Raw genomic sequence first — 17,404 nt, forward strand, 5'->3', positions numbered from 1 at the left:
GAAACAGAGCCCCTAAACAGTGGCTCTCAACCTTTTTTAGGCCAGCGCCCCCTATTCACTATCTAGGTATCTAGGTAGACTTACATTATTGATAGCAAAAGCCCTGGGCTGCTGAGGCTGATTCTGCTCGTTATCATCAGATGTCTTCAATAATCGAACAATCATCACTCAGTTAATCACTAAGGTATCTAACTAACTCTAACACTGTTTTGGAGTTACTTTTACACACTCTGCTGGTGGTTCCCATATGCCTCAGACCACCTAACAAATGAAGCCACGCAGTGGTAACGCAGGGGCTAAGTTCATGTTTTTAAGAAAGAAAGACCCTTGGCTTTTAACAGTTGTTTCATTAGCTAATTGAGTAAATTAAAACACAATACTTACATTTATAAGTGTATTCCTTGGCCGCCACAGAACTAGTATCCATTATTTTCTTTGAAAAAAAGAAAATCCTGTTGTCACTGGCATGCAATGAATTGGGCTAGGCTGTCCCAAATGGCATGTCTGTTAAATCTACGAGACCATAGGGTGTCCCATTTGTCAATTTTAGGTTTCAGAAGGGTGCTCACAAGTGCCCCCTTTGCAGTCAATATGCACCCTCGATGCGCACTTTTGCCGAGCCCGCACAAAACGGAGCTCCGCAGCAGACTTCTTCCCGACAATCAAAGAGGCATTACGTCACAAAAGTGCGTGGGAAGACCACAAGTCTTCGAATTGGGACAGCCTTTGCCATGTTGCAATCGGCCTTCGAATGTGGCCTTCGAAGGATTCAGTACCTGAATTGGGACACAGCTAATGACTGAGGGAGTGTAGCTGCGTCTCATTTTGGAGGCGTCCTCCGGAGGTCGTATTTGTAGGCTGCATATGTCATAAAGGATGTCCTATTTAAGAAAAGTAACCATAATAAAATTGACTGTTACTCCTCGTAAGGAGTAAAATACCGTCATTTCTTTCTTACTTTGCAATCTAACGGTTACTTTCCTTAAATGAGAACGCCTCGATGACGTATGTGGTCGACAAATACGACCTCCAGAGGACACATCCTCCGAAATGAGACGCAGCTTGTGTGTGCTTTATATAGTGCTGGTGATGGGAAAGGCAGTCTGTGACAAATATGTTGTGCAGTTCTACTGGAAGACATGAAACAGAAAGTGATTGTTTTCATGAAACAGGAAGTGATTGTAGATGTGTGTGAAATTTATTTGGTAAGTGTATGTGTAAGTATTCTGAAGCAAAACACATGCATGTTAACTTTATGTGAGTTTCTGATTATAATACATGTTTTCTCTTTTTTCATATTTTTCTTCTTAGCATCTGTGTCCTTCAGAGATGAAGTTCATTTGTTTGATGCTGCTGATTATTAGTAGAATTACAGGTTCAAAATCAGGTAATGATTTACTCCTTATAAAGAGCTGCGTTTTAAAGAGATGAAGTTTGTGTTCTTTGTAAAAGAAAGGGTGGAGGAAGATGTAATAGTTATACAAGGAATAATGTACAGTAAGCTAGACATTGTCTGACTAAAGGTTTATTTTGAAATGACCAACTCACTGTACATTATCCCACTAATTACATTATCCCACTAATTACATGCTACTTTCCAAATAAACAAATAAGTTGACTTGAAATATTGGTCTTACTAAAATATTACAGCAATGGTTGTTACAATTGATTGAGTTCAGTTCATAGAGAGAGAGAGAGAGAGAGAGAGAGAGAGCAATCAGTTTTCCAGGGAGATGTGTAATAATAATTAATAAAACCTTGCTGTTTTATATGAAAACATGTGGAATGAAGAAGAAAAAAATTACACACAGAGAGAAACAGCTTTTGTTTCTGCTCTGACAGCCGCAAGACTGGCTGAACACTGTGAGTGTGTGTTAGAAATCAGGAATGGTGAGAGAACATTGTGCTTGGTACATTTTTGTCTTCAAACCAAACTTGGGTCTTCAGCCGACAAAGTTTAAGCATGAAAGCAATCCGGTCGAATGCGTTTTCTACTACATCTAGAAGTGGTTGAAAGTGGACAAGTTCAAAACGTTTTAGCGTCGTACACTTGTCATCTGATCAACAAAAACGCTTCTTAATACCAGGTGTAAACAGGGCCAAAGTCTTACATACACTGTAAAAAAAACAAAAAAAAACAAAAACAAAAAAAAAAAAACGCTAAATGACTGTCAGCTACAGCTGCCAAACCCATATCCTAATATGATCTTAATTTAAATAAAACACAAAAAACTTTAACAGAAATTTTCCTTAAATGTTTTAGAAAAAACACAGATATTTCCTAAATTATTATAATCAAACACCTTCACTATAAAAAAAAAAATAAAAAAAACGATCAAATGACTGTCAGCAACAGCTACCAAACAAAACTGTAAATGTTTTATAGTTATTTTGCTGGTATTTCTTGAATTATTACTAACAAACACATTCACTGTAAAATATAAATCTCTTGCAGTTAACCAGAAATAACACACATGCATGAATTAATGTAACCATATGTCACTGCATCAGAAACTACCGACTGACCCACAAAACTCAGACAACACAGAAACCCTTTAAATCTCAATCGTAATAATCAATAAACATTAAACACTAACAGATCTCTCAAAATCTCAGCATCTTCACTTATTACAAGTAAGACGGCTGTGTCATCATGACACATCAAACCAAGCTGTATTCATGTTATCATAACGCTTCAACCAATTGCAAATTAAAATAATCAAAATAATTCAAAATAATGACAGCCAACAATATGCACTTTTCGGCAATGTATGGCTTATTACGATAATTTCTTGTTTTCAGTCAGCAAATGACGGTAGCTTTCCGGGAGAGCGGGAAGAAAGGATTTGAACGAAGAGATACAGAGCGCGGCAGGTTACAGAGTTTTCGATTACATAAAATAATAAAAGAAACAAACAAAAACATAGTGAAGAAGTAGCACACAACACAAAAGGTGATTAGAATGATTTTTTATGACCTGAACGAACCATGAATCATTTAATGCACCAGTTCAGCTTTAGAATTTGGAGGTACTTGCTTGTCCTTTGTCTTTGAATGCGGATTCCCTTGGCGGCATCCTTGGCTTGGAGTAAAGGGATCTTCCGTGTTAGCTGGTTTGTTGCAGGGCTTTCGGGTCTGGATTGATGTCGCTGGCAAACAAATGGAGTCTCTCGTGGCTGAAGTTTGGAGTTGAGGCAGCAAAAGAGTCGTTGTTTTAACTTTGCGGCAGACTTAACTTAGAACACGAGACTCTTGACGTAAAAAGAAAAGAAGAGTTAAAGTAAAAGAAAAGAAATGTGAGTAAAAAGTTGGATGGCTTGAAATGAGCTGCTTGTCTGCCCTTCATCATCTGTTCTTTGTCTTAAGCCATATTCTTCTTCTTTGTTCTTTTGAATTACACTCAATTTGTCTTAGTGATCTGACTATTTAACCTATAGGTGTTTGGTTCAACCTCTTTGAGGAGTTGTGACCAATCAGGTTTCGTCTAGTTTCAAAGGTGGCTTTTTCTTCGTCCCCGATCATAAAGTGTTATCTCAGGGCCTCTTGAATTCCCACTCTCGGCAGAGAATACAGAGAGTACAGATTAGACATGATTTCTATTAAACAGAATATGATACATTTTGCACAGATTTCATTCATGCCATGATTTGAATGGAAAATAGAGATTTAAATTCATATCACACAAGACACACTTTCAATCAACCATTCACTAGTTATAACATTTACATGAACTGTGAGTGTTTTAAAGCATAACTGGTCACATGTAGAATGTTTAGACATGATATAAAATTTATGCAGTTGAAAGATGTTTGATAAGTCCGTTTCAAATTGTCTTGGAACAATTTGATGTTATTTATTTTTATATCGCAGTCTCTGTGATTTTTCTTGTGGATTTTCAGCTGTGTCACTCAGAGGTCACTTAGAAGAAATAGGCCTGCATTGTCTCTCTTTCTCTTTTGATCTGGGGATCAAAGACTCCTTATCTTTTTGTGGCTTATGTTGTGTTGTCTTTTCACCCATTGCTTAAGTTCGGCACCTTTCCCTCAGCCAGGAAGCATGCATGGCCATAAAAAAACTTCGCAGGGGGTTGTTGATAGATTCACTGGAGTCGCTTGGGGCCTGCAATGTTGATTTGGATCTCTGGGATTATGTTTGAAAGAATCATCTGAAAGATTCATTTGTCTGGTTCATCCACAATCCTTACAGTGTGTATGGGAAAAAAGTCTCCTAAATGAAAACTGTGCAACCCAGTGTCACAAAAAGACTTATATATATATAATAGTTGAAGTTTGAAGTGTTAGATTCTTTTGCTCATTATTTTTCTTTTTTTAAAAATCATAACATTCCTGATGAGTTTTTTATTTATTTTTTTTTTTAAAGTGATGGTATAGTGATTAATCTGTTTAATATTAGTTTTTAATTTCACATGCCAATGCTACTGCAGAAAATCTTGCAGTGCTGTGATACTCTAAAAGATTTTGTGCAGAAAATGTTTTGACAGGTATGAATCAGGCCACTAAATGATGCTATAGCATCTGAGATTTTCTCCTGCATTTTTTTTTTTTTTTTTTTTGCCATAACAAATCTGCATCAGAAACACACAGTTAAAACAGTAAAATAAATATTTATTATTAAAGGGTTAGTTCACTGCAAAATGAAAATTCTGTCATTAATTACTCATCCTCTTGTCGTTCCAAACTCGTAAGACTTTCGTTCATCTTCGGAACACAAATTAAGATATTTTTGATGAAATCTGAGAGTTGTCTGTCCTTCCATAGACTGCCTTTGCAATGACCACTTTGATGCTTCAAAAAGATCATAAAGAGATCAGAAAACTAATCCATATGAATCGAGCGGTTTAGTGCAAATTTTCTGAAGAGACTTGATTGCTTTTTATGATAAATACATTTAATTTAGGCTTATTCTCACATGTAAACATTGATCAGCGAACATAAGCAGAAGCTCAACAGAACATGAATAACGCACAAGAACAAAGCTATTCCGGAAACTCAAACATGCTGTGCAACCATTGAGGTTCATTCATGCAGTTTAGACCTGGGGCCAGTCACATAAACGTAGCCACTATATTAAGATTCTGTCTTAAGACTAGTCTGACCAGCTAGCAGTTAACCAATGGCTAATCAGTCTTACTTTTTAAATTCAAATTAGACCAATCTTCTTTTTTATGTAACTGACTTTAAAAAGTTATGACCAGTCTTGAAGAAAACAATAAATGACTAACTTGTAAGACTAGTCTAAGGAGTTTATGCAAATGGCCCCTGCTCTCTTTCTCTTGTAACAGAGCAGTATGAAGTAGTGGGACCTGCAGATCCTGTTCTTGCTGTAGCTGGTGAAGATGTGATTCTGCCCTGTTCAATCAAACCCAGCTTCAGTGTTGTGGACATGAGAGTGGAGTGGTCTAGATCTGATCTGAGAGGTTCACCAGTGCATCTCTATGAGAATCATGAAGACAGAAACACGGCACAGATTCAGTCCTACAGAGGGAGAACAAAACTGATCCATCAAGAACTACAGAGAGGAAACGCATCACTCAAACTCTCAGCAGTCCAAATCTCTGATGAAGGACGTTATAAGTGTTTTATTCAGTCCAAATCCTGGTTTGATGATGCCATTTTTGACGTCAGAGTTGAAGGTGAGGAAACCAACAAAAACTAACATTGATGATATTTTTTGTTGATCTTGTCAACGGAAAATAAAAAGGGTTGTAGGCAGAAAATGTTCATTCAATGAATGTTGTTGATGTTGATCTGCAGCTGTAGGAAGTCCTCCAGTGATCACTGCAGATGGGTTTGATCGTTCAGGAGGGCTTCATCTACAGTGTGAATCTGAAGGTTGGTATCCTGAACCTGATCTTGAGTGGCTGGACAGTGAAGGAGTCAGTTTGAGTTCAGAAACAACAGAGACACACAGAAACACAGATGGATTCAGTGTCAAACACACCATCATTGTACATCGCAGTATCGACAAGATTCACTGCAGAGTCAAAATGAAGCATCACGTGCAGGAGACTGAGGTTATCATCTTAAGTAAGTACTGATACATTTAAAGACAAGAGATCTGAAGACTATTAAAGTCCATTACGTTATGTACAGCTAAAAGCAAAGGCAGCATTATGTTCATTATAGATTATTAACATTTCACTGTATACTGTATAGCATTCCGAATTTTCAATAATCAACTCATTAAAACGTTTGACTTACACAATGTGCTTAATTATTGTTTTGTTTCACAGATAATATGTTTTATGATTGGAGGACATCAGTCATCCTGATTTCAGTTTTCGTTTTGCTCATTGTGATTGCTGGACTATTGTTTGTTCATAAATACAGAGGTAGTAATCTTGTTTTCTTGTTATTTTATATATATTTTTTTCATAAATAAACAAGACAGCTTGAAGATAGTTCTCACACGTTTGATTATTTGATTAGTCTTTTTATCATTTCTTCTGAAAGGGATAATTAATGTAATTTCCACCACATCTCAAATGATTGTGTGCTGTGTTTAATCTGTGATGACATTTTTAAACAATATTGAATGAGTTCATATGCTAGATACTTGTTGCCTGTTTCCTTGGTTGAATAGGTTAAATGTTAAATTGCAGGTTTAAAAAGTCCATTTCCATGTCTGCGACCACATTGAAAATATTATAATTTATTATGATTATGTTACAAAAATGCATTTTTACTAGCGGTCTACACACACACACAAATTAAATCAGAAAATATTTAATTGACAGCTATTGTGTATCCATATTCTTTTGTGTATGATCATCCTGTCAGAAATTATGTTTATATTTAATGTTTATGTTGTCTGAAAGCTGTTTTGTTCTTGTCTTTATTCTGAATTGTCTTCAGCACACAGACGTCTAAAGGATAAGAAGAGCACAATACAACATGGTGAATTTGTCTTTATTTTTTCTATATAACGTTATTAATTCATTATTTATTTAAAGTGTTCTTACTTAACAGACTCTGTGTATTTATTTTTATTTTGTGTATATCTTGGATCCTGTAACTGTGGTCACCATTTGTTTATTTATGTAATGTATATTTATTCAGTTGCCTATGTATGTTTATTCATAACTTGTTGTCAGATTTACTGTATAAAAAATAATATAATTTCAATATTCTTATCTCGTCTTTTTTCTGAATTTTCTTTAGAACGTGATCAACTTTTACAAAGTCAGAAGACGATTATACCAAAAGGTGAATTTGTTTTATGGCTTTATTAAGATACATATTTCTGCAAAAATATGAATGAATATGCTGTGCATTCATATATGTATAAAATTCATCATATTTTATTATTGTATTGTAAACTGTGTAAAGTCTTCTTGAATTTTATTGGTATTCAAGTGCTTAAAAAATACCTGATCTCATTACTGATCTAAAGATGAATTCTGTTATGAACTCTTTATAACTTCATACTTTGTTTTTAGCTCTCACACATTTAAGAACACAAAAGGGTGAGTAAAAAATACTCAAGTTTTATGACTATAATTATTTATTTTAGGAATTTTAATTTCCCATATTCATCATGTTGTCACCAATTAGGGTACGTTTACACAACAACAAAGTACTAAAAATAAAAAGTTTTCCGTTTTTAGTTGAAAATGGTGTCGTGTAAACAGCCCCTTAGTCTTTCTATGTCATCTTAGTTTCATTTTCACTGACTTTTAGTATGACTTTAGTATTTATTGCCTCCTGTTTTCCTTTGTTCAGTTTTCCTGCAACTCCTCTGTTGTCATGGTTACTAACATGATTTGCCATCACGTTCAGCTGTGTCATTGTTAATCACCTTGTTTGCCTGCGTATTTAAGTTCCTGTGTTTTCAGTGTTCTTTGTCCAGTCTCGGTAATGTTATGTGGTGTTTGTTTGCTTGCCTGCCTTCTGATAAATGATCAAATGTAGTTTATATGTGACATAAAAGAAAACTATGCATTTAAACTCATAAATGTTTAACTAAAAAAAAGGAAGACAAAATATCATCATAAGGGAATCCAACAATGAACAATAACACACATAGAAAGCATAATCAGAACAATCAAAACATTTCAGTCTTTCAGAAGCAGACAGACTTAATTAATCATAATGCGAAGTACACTGAACATTACATTTATTTACAATAAATGCAGTATTTTTACTGCATTATTTTTGTAAAGATACCAATAAATTATAACAATTATAATTATTTTATTATATACTCATCTGTAAAGCATAATTTTCTATATTTCAACAGTGAATGTGATTCTGGATGCTGATTCAGCTCATCCACGTCTCATCGTATCTGATGATGGGAAACAAGTGGAACTTGGAAATAAATTGGAAAAAAAAATGGATGGAAATGAAGAGCAAAATGGCAGGTTTAAGGAATATCTTAGTGTCCTTGGCAAGGACAAATTCTCCTCAGGTAGTTTTTACTATGAGGTTCAGGTGAAGGAACAAACCAAGTGGTTTTTAGGAGTGGTCAGAGAATCCATTAACAGGAAGGGCTTTGGGATTGGAATGAATCCTCAGAATGGATATTGGACTGTGGGTCTGAGATATGGGATTTATTCGGCTTATAATGATCCCCCTGTCCCTCTTTCTCTGACAGTGAATCCTCAGAGGGTCGGAGTGTTTGTGGATTATGATGAGGGTCTCGTCTCTTTTTATGATGTGGAGTCCATGTCTCATATCTACACTTACACTGATCAGTCTTTCACTGAGAATCTTTGTCCATTTTATAGTTTGGGGTATTGGAATACAAACTCCACACCACTGATTATCTGTGATGATTAATAATGACTTCAGTGAATAAATTTATGTGAATGATCAATGAAATGAAGGGAAATACAGTAAAAAAGTGTAAAGTAATAAAAATCAGATATTATTTACATGGCAGTCAAAACTTTGGACACACAAGGCTGATTTTATGTTTCACGTGATCTTTAAAATGTATTGATCTAAAGACTTCTGCTTAAATGACTGAAATGAGTTTTGTAAACATATAAATTGTGCCTAAACTGTTAAACCATTCAGTGTAAATTTGCAGTGATTAACTGGCAGCAGATTCACCTGCAAATTACTGCTTTTTTATTATAAATTTTTATATAATTACATATATATTTACTGTAAAACCCTGTCCTTTAAATTATCTTTAAAATGCTGGCAGCACAGTTGCACTAAATTAAAACTCATTTTATTTGCAGAAACTGACTGCCTTAAAATGGCCATTTGTTATTTAAGTTTATAAAAAAATATAGTGTGCTAATAATGTGAGCGAATTAATACTGTGAGATTATTTCTTTTTTAAATGACTGAGAGAAATTGCTAAAGTGAACTGAATTAAACAAAATTATGAAAACAAGAAGCATCAATTTAACTCAAATCCTCTTGCAGATAACAGCACTCATGCATGTACTAATTGTCACAATCCTCAGTCACTTGCCCAGTCACAATCTGCATCTCATTTTGAAGGCTGCGTCCTCCAGAGGTCACATTTGTCAGCCGCATACGTCATCAAGGCGGTCCCATTTTTAAAAAAAGTAACCATTAGATTTCAAAGTAAAAAAGAAATGACAGTATTTTACACCTCACAAGGAATTACAGGCAATTTTGTTACAGTTACTTTTCTTAAATAAGACATCCTTGATGACGTATGCGGCCTTCAAATGAGACCTCAGGAGGACACAGTCTCCGAAATGAGACGCAGCAACAGTCCTCAGTCACCACCGAATGAGTGTTATATTGTGTATTATGTGTATAAATGTTTTTGGATATGTATTTTACTCTGTGTTGAGTATTATTATTACTCTGTCTCTCTCCCTCACTCTGCTTGCCTTGCAGTTAATTAACCACTGTCGCTTGTAAGGAGTGTGCTGCAGATCTACTGCTATAAGAGAGCAGAGTGAACACTGCTTTAGGAAAGTTCACTTCTCCCCTGTGCCAGACTTGTGTGTTCCTGCAACTGAGTGTAAAATGATTTCTGAAGGATCATGTGACACTGAAGACTCTTTTAATATACTATTTTAATATATTTTTATCGAAACCACCATCAAGTCTTTTGGTGTCTTCAGTGTCACATGATCCTTAAGAAATCATTTTAATTCACTGATTTGAGAAACATTTCTTCCTATTATCAATGTTTTGCTGCTTAATATTTTTATGGAAAAATTTTTTCAGGATTTTTTGAGAAATAGAAAGTACACTTTATTTGAAATAGAAATCTTTTGTAACACAAATGTCCCTTTTGATCATTGTGTCCTTGCTGAATAAAAGTATTAATTTCTTTAAAAAAATGTAAAATATACATACACACACAAATATATATATATAATTTTAAAATCTTACCCCAAACTTTTGAACAGCAGTGTATATAATATTGAGAAAAACTTGGTCTCTTACTCAACAGTCAGAAAAGAAACAGCCTTTCACTGAATATTCTGTTCTCTCAGTTGTCAAATGATTCGCTGCTGCTGCTGGTATTAACTAATATAAATACACACTGTGCAGTAATAAACAATAATTACTTTTTTATAATGAATAATCATCTCATTTCTTTTCAAAGATTAACATTGTTTCTGAAGCACATGAAGGCTTACTAATATTACAGTCAGTTCTGGTAAATCTGTTGCCTTCAAGTGATCATCAGTATCACAAAGTCATTCACTTCTCAAGCTACAGTAAACTCATCAGCATCCTGGGATTGAAGTTTCTCCTCCGGGCATTTATTTAACCTGAGCATACGTCGCATCACTAGATCCAGCACCTGAAAATATATCAATAAATTCAAAATGCACATTTCTAGTTTTTATATGTAGAATTTAATTTCATCAATGATGCATGTAGATGTAGTTTGCAGTGGTTTCTTGTGAATTGTGATTGATGTTTTTAGTTTGACACTCACCTTGATCTGTTTCCAGCTTCAGTTTAGAGTACAGGACGTCACAACTCTCAGTGTTTTTGTCTAGAAGAAGCCAACAGTTCATATCTCTAGTGCTTACTGTACGTCCAACAGTGATATGAAATATAACATTATAACATGCTAAAAAAGAGCAGAGACTTTTGTGTCGGTTTACCTTTGTTTTCTTTCTCTTTCTTCTGTTTGTTTGTAGATTTGAGTTCAACCTCAGCATATGTGATCTCACTTACACCGTCTACAATGAACAACAGAGAAAGAAATAAGACACTTGGTTGAACTTGATTTCCTTTGCAAAAATCACAGTGACACAAAAAACAATGGATTTGATTTCCAGTTTCTTTAGAGAAGAACTACTGAACTCATAATGACATAAAATACTGTAAATGACATCATTAGTTACATGTCTTTATTAATAGTTGCATCAACGGAGTCATAAACGTGCAGTTCCTGTAATAAATTAATACATTAATTAATTTCAATTATATTTTAAATATATATTTTAAACGATTTTTGTCATTCAGTTTTAAAAATTCAATCCCACAGAAAAATAGTGATTTCATGTTGACATAAACTTAAAAAAATAAATCACTAGACATAATATTTCATGTGCAATTAACATTCTAAATTACAGAAAAATATGTGTATATTTTATGCATTTTTTGATCAAATAAAACTAAATGACATCTAGCTGAAATATATACAGTATGTCAGACAAATATCTTGTTAAACTTTGAAAGAGTGAAATATCATTTAGCTGAGATCTGTCCTGTTAGTTAAGAGTTATTCCTAAGTGTCTTTTATCTCAGCTTGTAAAGATTTATGGGTATTTATTAATGGTAATGAATAAAGTCTGACCAGACAGCGGTGTGTTGTATCCGGCTTCACTCTGGTTCTGCTCTGATGTCTGACTGATGTTCTGCTGTTGACTGACAGCAGAGGGAGACTCAGATCTTCCACCTAGTCAAACACAAACTGTTCGTGTCAATGTTTTGAGGAAAACTGACTTTTCATCTCTTTCATGTTTGAGAATGACAAACTTTTTCATGACATGTTTTTATTTATTTATCACATTATGTTTACATTAAGCTGCCTCACTGCCTGCTGTCTTCAGTATATCAAACAACTACATTGTTAAAAAAAAAAAAAAAAAAAAAAAATCACTCACATTTAACTTTCGGAGTTATCTTTTTGCACTGACTCAGTTAAGTTGCATTTACGTAGAATATTAAGTATGGTCAACTTTACAAATTTAATGTTGTTTAAACTTGTAAAGTTTAGATTAACTTCATGAAAGTAATGTGAACTTACTAGTTTTCAGTACAAACGTTAACTGTAAAATATGTTTTTTGTTCACTGAACTTAACTTTTTGAGGTACCAATTTCCTCTGACTCATTTAAGTTTTAATTACTTAGATTATCAAGTATTTTCAACTTGACAAATTTATTTAAACTTACAGATCAATAATTTTCAATACCAAAGTTCTTGTTCATGTAATCTAATTTGGCTTATTTTATTAATTCACCCAAATAAATAATTACTCTATTTAAATTGTTCTTTCATCTTTCACACATTGAAAATCTTTTCTTTGTACTTTTGTTAAATAAAGGTTCAAGAGAATTAACAAACCTCAGATTCTTGATTTTATTGCATTTTACAAAATGTCCAGACTTTTCTGGTAATGGGGTTATTTTTATCAATACTCTTCAGAATTGAAGTAACAAGCCTAATTTAAGATGGCCTCCCAGCCTGACCAGCTGAAAACTGCCCAAAAACAACCAGAAAGCATACCAGCTTTAGGTTGGGAGACCAGCTAAGTCCAGAAAACCAACTTAGACTGATGTAAGATGGCAGCTCAAAGGGTTTAGAAACAGAGCTAGTGTCTGAAAATGTGTCACTGAATTTGAATGTGAGATGATAAACCTTTGTTGTTTCTGAAGTGCCACAGCAGGACCAAGAAGACAATGATCAAAAATACAGCTGTCAGTCCAGCAATCACTCCAATTATCACAGGTTTGAGACCATCAGATCCTGATGCAGAGAAACAAGTATTTTTACACATCAGCTACAGAAACACAGGAAACATGCAATCCCTTACGAAAAAAATTTATTCAAGTGTGCTATTAGTATACATATTTTAAACTAAAATTAAGAAAGTATATTTTCAAACTCACCTGATACTGTCAGTGTAACTTCATCACTGATGTGTGATCTGTGTGATCCTTCAGTGTCTGATCCATTACAGGAGTATTTACCTGCATCAGACTCAGTAACAGACCTGAATGTGTGTTCCTGATGTTCACTGAAAACACTGGTTGAACCTTCTTTATACCAGTTGAACCGCCAGCTAGTGACTCCTTCAGCATCAATGTCACATCTGAGAGTGACTGTCTCTCCACTGAATACATGTTGATCAGGTTTAATGATCACTTTGGGTTTTGGTCTTTCTGTAGAACAACAACAAATCACAATTAAAAATACTCAACAGTCAGAGTCGGTTTGGGAATATCTGTCAATATAAAATTATTGGGAATTTGGGAAACAGACAATCTCATTCTCTCACTAGTAAATTAATTAATGTTTTGTTTTTGTTTTTTTTTTTGACATGAGAAATCAAATTTTCCTTGGTCTTTTGGCATTTAAGAGGTCTTTGTATGATTATTACATCCTGCAAGTTCCATAACTTAAAACATCCTCATCATCAATAAAAAAGCATTTATATAATCAAGCTTCGTTTAAAACAGAGGTGTCATGTGACGTCACAGAGACACAATCATTTGCATACGACTGCCTCTGGAGCGAGACAACAACGCCTACTCTTACATCATCGCATTGCCCACTGATGTTCCCCACCCACAGATGTTCAGTCCATGACACCAGCTGGAAGCCAGGGGGAGAAGATGGGCAGTGATTTGGCCGCCACTGCTGACCTGCCAACTAGAGGGTGTTACGGTTTAGGGTCGAAACACACAATGAATGTTGGACACCATCTGATGACATCAACTCCCCCTGGCCAAGGCAGAAGGTGAATGTAAGAGAAGCATCTTTTAGATGTAATTTTTCTCATTTTAATTGCAAAGATGTCAGCCAATCACAGGAGTGGGCGTTTACACTGAAGTCTCACAGCAGACACACCCCTTCAAACAGAGTTCAAATCAGAGGACTAAAATCAGTGTAGAAAATAGCCATTTATTTCTAAATTATGACAATTATTTGATGTAAAAATCATTTTAACATTATAAGTGCACCCCAAGTACGGAAGCCCTAAACGGCCATGGATTATTATTTTTTTCTATCTTGTTTTGTCGTGATCACGACTTATTTTCTCGTGATCTCGAGATAACAAAAGTTGTTTTGTCGTGATCACGACTTAACCTCTGCTCTAAATTACACAAATGTGCCAACATTACCAAAATATTACCAAATATAACTGCAGTAAATATCCACTTTACTGTATTAGTTCATATTGGCCCAGATTGTACGAGTTTCGGACAGTATTGTGTGTGTTAAGTGATTAACTTAACTGTTAAATGATTGAATATAATTATTTTGCTTGAAAGTGAATCTGTTATCGTTACGTTCTGCATGACTCACTACAGTTTCACGACCGCAATAGTGTGATACTAAACTTAGGCTATTGCTTATTAAAACTAATTTTGATGTCACTAGTATTCTGTTTGCACCTTATTGTGGCTCTTTAAGACGCCATTTTAATCATCGCAGTTTCACCATGTCACTCAATGTATATTGATAAGAAATATGATTTATAGCCTATGTCATTTAATTCAGTGATAGTGTGTAACCTGTTGTATTTTCTACATTCCTTTGTTGGAAACAACACACATACACATAAACACTCTTCTCAAACAGCATCCCAAGATTGTTTTAGCCTATATCAACTGGATTAAAGTTTTGTTTTTTGGAAATCTGGAGTACTGCACCTCTTTTTTTGAATGCTCTGTTGATTATTAAACATGTTAATTATACAAATAAAATGTTTAGCGTACATTTATTGAACAGTGATTGATTAGCCTATATGTATTTATTTATTGTAAACTTTATTATAAGATATAAGAGCGCATGATATATCCGACGATCAGCGCGTGAAAGTTGTGTTCGTTACTATAGCAACAGTAGAATCCGGGTACAGTGTGTTTCAGAATCAATCACTGTAAAAAGAACTTTTATGTCGTGATGACGTGAAAACAACTTTTGTTATCTCGAGATCATGAGAAAATAAGATAGAAAAAAATAATAATCCATGGCCGTTTAGGGCTTCCGTACCCCAAGAAACATAAAATAATAATAATAAAAAAAAAAATCCATTTCATGACCCCTTTAATTTCATAGACAATATAAGAAACATTACAGGGTCAAAAAGGCCAACATTCACATGGCATAATATAAAGATTTAAAAGACAATAAAGGTTCAAACCCACAATCTTTAACTTTTTCTTAATTTGTTTTTATTTATACTTTTGTTCCCATTCAGTCGGTCACGTTCGACGTACGTCGGACAGACCGACGAATAGGAATCTCGCTAGAGAGGCCAATCTACTTCGAGTGTAACTACAACGAGCCAATGAACATTGGCATGCAATCATATGCATCAGCTGCTCGCCTCGCAGCGCGGGTATATAACGAGCAGCAGGTGCGTTGCATCTTCAGCTTTTCGCTTCGGAGCCGAACGGTGTTTGTTCCTGTTCTCTGCAAGCAAGTGTCTGCTAGAAGACGAGTCAAGCTTTTTGGTTGAACTTCTCTTTTTTTTGTCGAGTGCGGGCGAACAGCACAGCAGCGGGGTCGAAGTCCTCTCTTTATTTTCTGTTTTTTGTTTCGTTTGCCGTTATAGAGCAAATAGCTGTTTTGACAGCGTCAGAAGGCTGTTCTCACGGCCGGTACGGTGCGCTTCGAGCGCTGAAAGCCGTTTTTACGGCTGGTAAGAGTGAGCGCCTTCAAAGAGAGAAAGAGCACACGACAGGCTGCACACAATCCCTGTCTGTGTTGCGGCGGCCGTTCCCCTGCGTGCTTCAGCACTCTAAAAGAGTAAAGTCCGTAAAAGAGCTTACACAAATAGAGCTTGCGTCTTTTTAAAGATGACCTTCTATTTGTGTGTTTCTGGATGCGGTCGTTTCCTGTCCTCACTGACGGCCACGATCACTGTTTCACATGTCTGGGCGCGTGCTGAAACGATGTCCGTGGGTGGTTCATGTTTTCGTATGAGAACATGATCACGTCGACACGCCGGTCGTGACTCTTCTTTCTCCGGGAAGCTTGAGTCCCCTCTGTTGTTGGCCAGCTGCCGCTTGTGTGTAAAAGCACAGCCGCGGGTCTGCCCGACACTCTGGGAGACCGCGGAGATCAGCGAGAGCAAACCTCTCGCTCCTCTGCGTGTCGTGTGCCGTCGAGCTGCAGCGCGGGTTGTCACGGCAACCCAGCGCTCGCTCGGCGCTCTAGATGCGCGGTCTCCTTGCCTAATCTCCATTGTAGCGCCCTCTCTGGTGCACCAGAAGAGGTCTACTTTGGTGAAATGGCTTGGGTGTCTTGAGGTTGAGGGGTTCCTTCGGGGAACCAACCCCCTAGGGCCCCTCCCTCTAGCGCATTACATGCTGTGCAGCTTCTGGATTGGATTGCTGGTCCTTTTCATAGGGGAACCTAGCATTCCATTTAGGGCTCCAGCTGAGGGTCAGATGTCGATTGCAGCATCGGAGAGAGGGCTGTTATGCTCTGGAAATGAGGGTGACGCTGCCCACTGTAATGGTGTGTGCTTATGCTGACTCAGATTCAGAGTTTACAGCCATGCTTTCCCGGGTGTTCCGGATGTGCATGAAAAACTTGGCAGTATGGAGCTATATTGGTGCCATAAATATGGAATGCCAAAAGTGCCAAAATCTGCATAAGTTTTTACTCTCTCACTACCCTTATGGGTGGGGTGGCTGTTCACAGACCACACCCACCCTGCATGTGAGGCCAAGGCACTCTTTATGCATGAGGGTAGTTCTGAGCCGGGGTTGAGCTGCGCTTGTTGACTAACCGTGATCAAAGTCACGGCGCAGGCCTTCGGCCAGACGATGTCCACCTCAGTGGTCCAGAAGCGCCCCCCTGGCTTACCTTGCTGAGGTGCAAGAGGTCGTCAAGCTAAACGCTTTCTCGACACTCCCATCTCACAAGGTGGCCTTTTCGGTGACACTGTCGGGGACTGAGCCCAGCAGTTCTCCTCAGTTAGTGGCAGACCGGGGAGCCTCCCCTGACAAACCATTGAGTTCCTCGTGGGCCCTCAGTCTGCTCGTCGCCAAGGGTGTCGTCCCCTGCAGAATAATAATAAAAAAAAACTCCGGCCCAGTCTGCTCTACTGTGTCCGCTGCAGGAAGATGACACCTCCCGTCTCTGCTACTGTTTAAGTGGTTAATGAAAAATCACCCCTGAGACGGGTGACCCAGAGACGGGTGGGGCTGCTCTCCCCCCCCCCGGAGGAGGGCCGGGTGG

The 17,404-nt window shown here is 36.6% G+C and overlaps 2 protein-coding genes across 2 annotated transcripts in view; one reads left to right on the forward strand and one right to left on the reverse strand.

Moving 5' to 3' along the window:
* The window catches only part of LOC127509475 (Fc receptor-like protein 5), a 102,109-nt gene that overhangs the window by 34,203 nt on the left and 50,502 nt on the right, over nt 1-17,404 (reverse strand). Inside the window, exon 10 of the mRNA XM_051888266.1 lies at nt 13,096-13,368. Coding sequence (XP_051744226.1) covers nt 13,096-13,368 — 273 coding nt within the window. The remainder of the gene's footprint in view (nt 1-13,095; nt 13,369-17,404) is intronic.
* Nucleotides 1,193-10,728, forward strand: LOC127509461 (butyrophilin subfamily 1 member A1-like). Its single transcript, XM_051888216.1, has 9 exons — nt 1,193-1,205; nt 1,312-1,387; nt 5,303-5,653; nt 5,775-6,047; nt 6,254-6,352; nt 6,876-6,917; nt 7,182-7,226; nt 7,460-7,486; nt 8,260-10,728. The coding sequence occupies exons 2-9, from the start codon at nt 1,330-1,332 to the stop codon at nt 8,799-8,801; spliced, it is 1,437 nt and encodes a 478-aa protein (XP_051744176.1). The 5' UTR covers nt 1,193-1,205; nt 1,312-1,329; the 3' UTR covers nt 8,802-10,728.

Source organism: Ctenopharyngodon idella, chromosome 3 (genome assembly GCF_019924925.1).
Source record: "Ctenopharyngodon idella isolate HZGC_01 chromosome 3, HZGC01, whole genome shotgun sequence".
In the NCBI taxonomy this organism is placed as follows: Eukaryota; Metazoa; Chordata; class Actinopteri; order Cypriniformes; family Xenocyprididae; genus Ctenopharyngodon; species Ctenopharyngodon idella.

Coding starts and splice junctions, on each gene's coding strand:
- LOC127509461 (XM_051888216.1), top strand. CDS start 1,330: ATGAAGTTCATTTGTTTGATGCTGCTGATTATTAGTAGAATTACAGGT. Junction 5,654..5,774: donor TTTTGACGTCAGAGTTGAAG/GTGAGGAAACCA, acceptor GTTGATCTGCAG/CTGTAGGAAGTCCTCCAGTG. Junction 6,918..7,181: donor GAAGAGCACAATACAACATG/GTGAATTTGTCT, acceptor AATTTTCTTTAG/AACGTGATCAACTTTTACAA.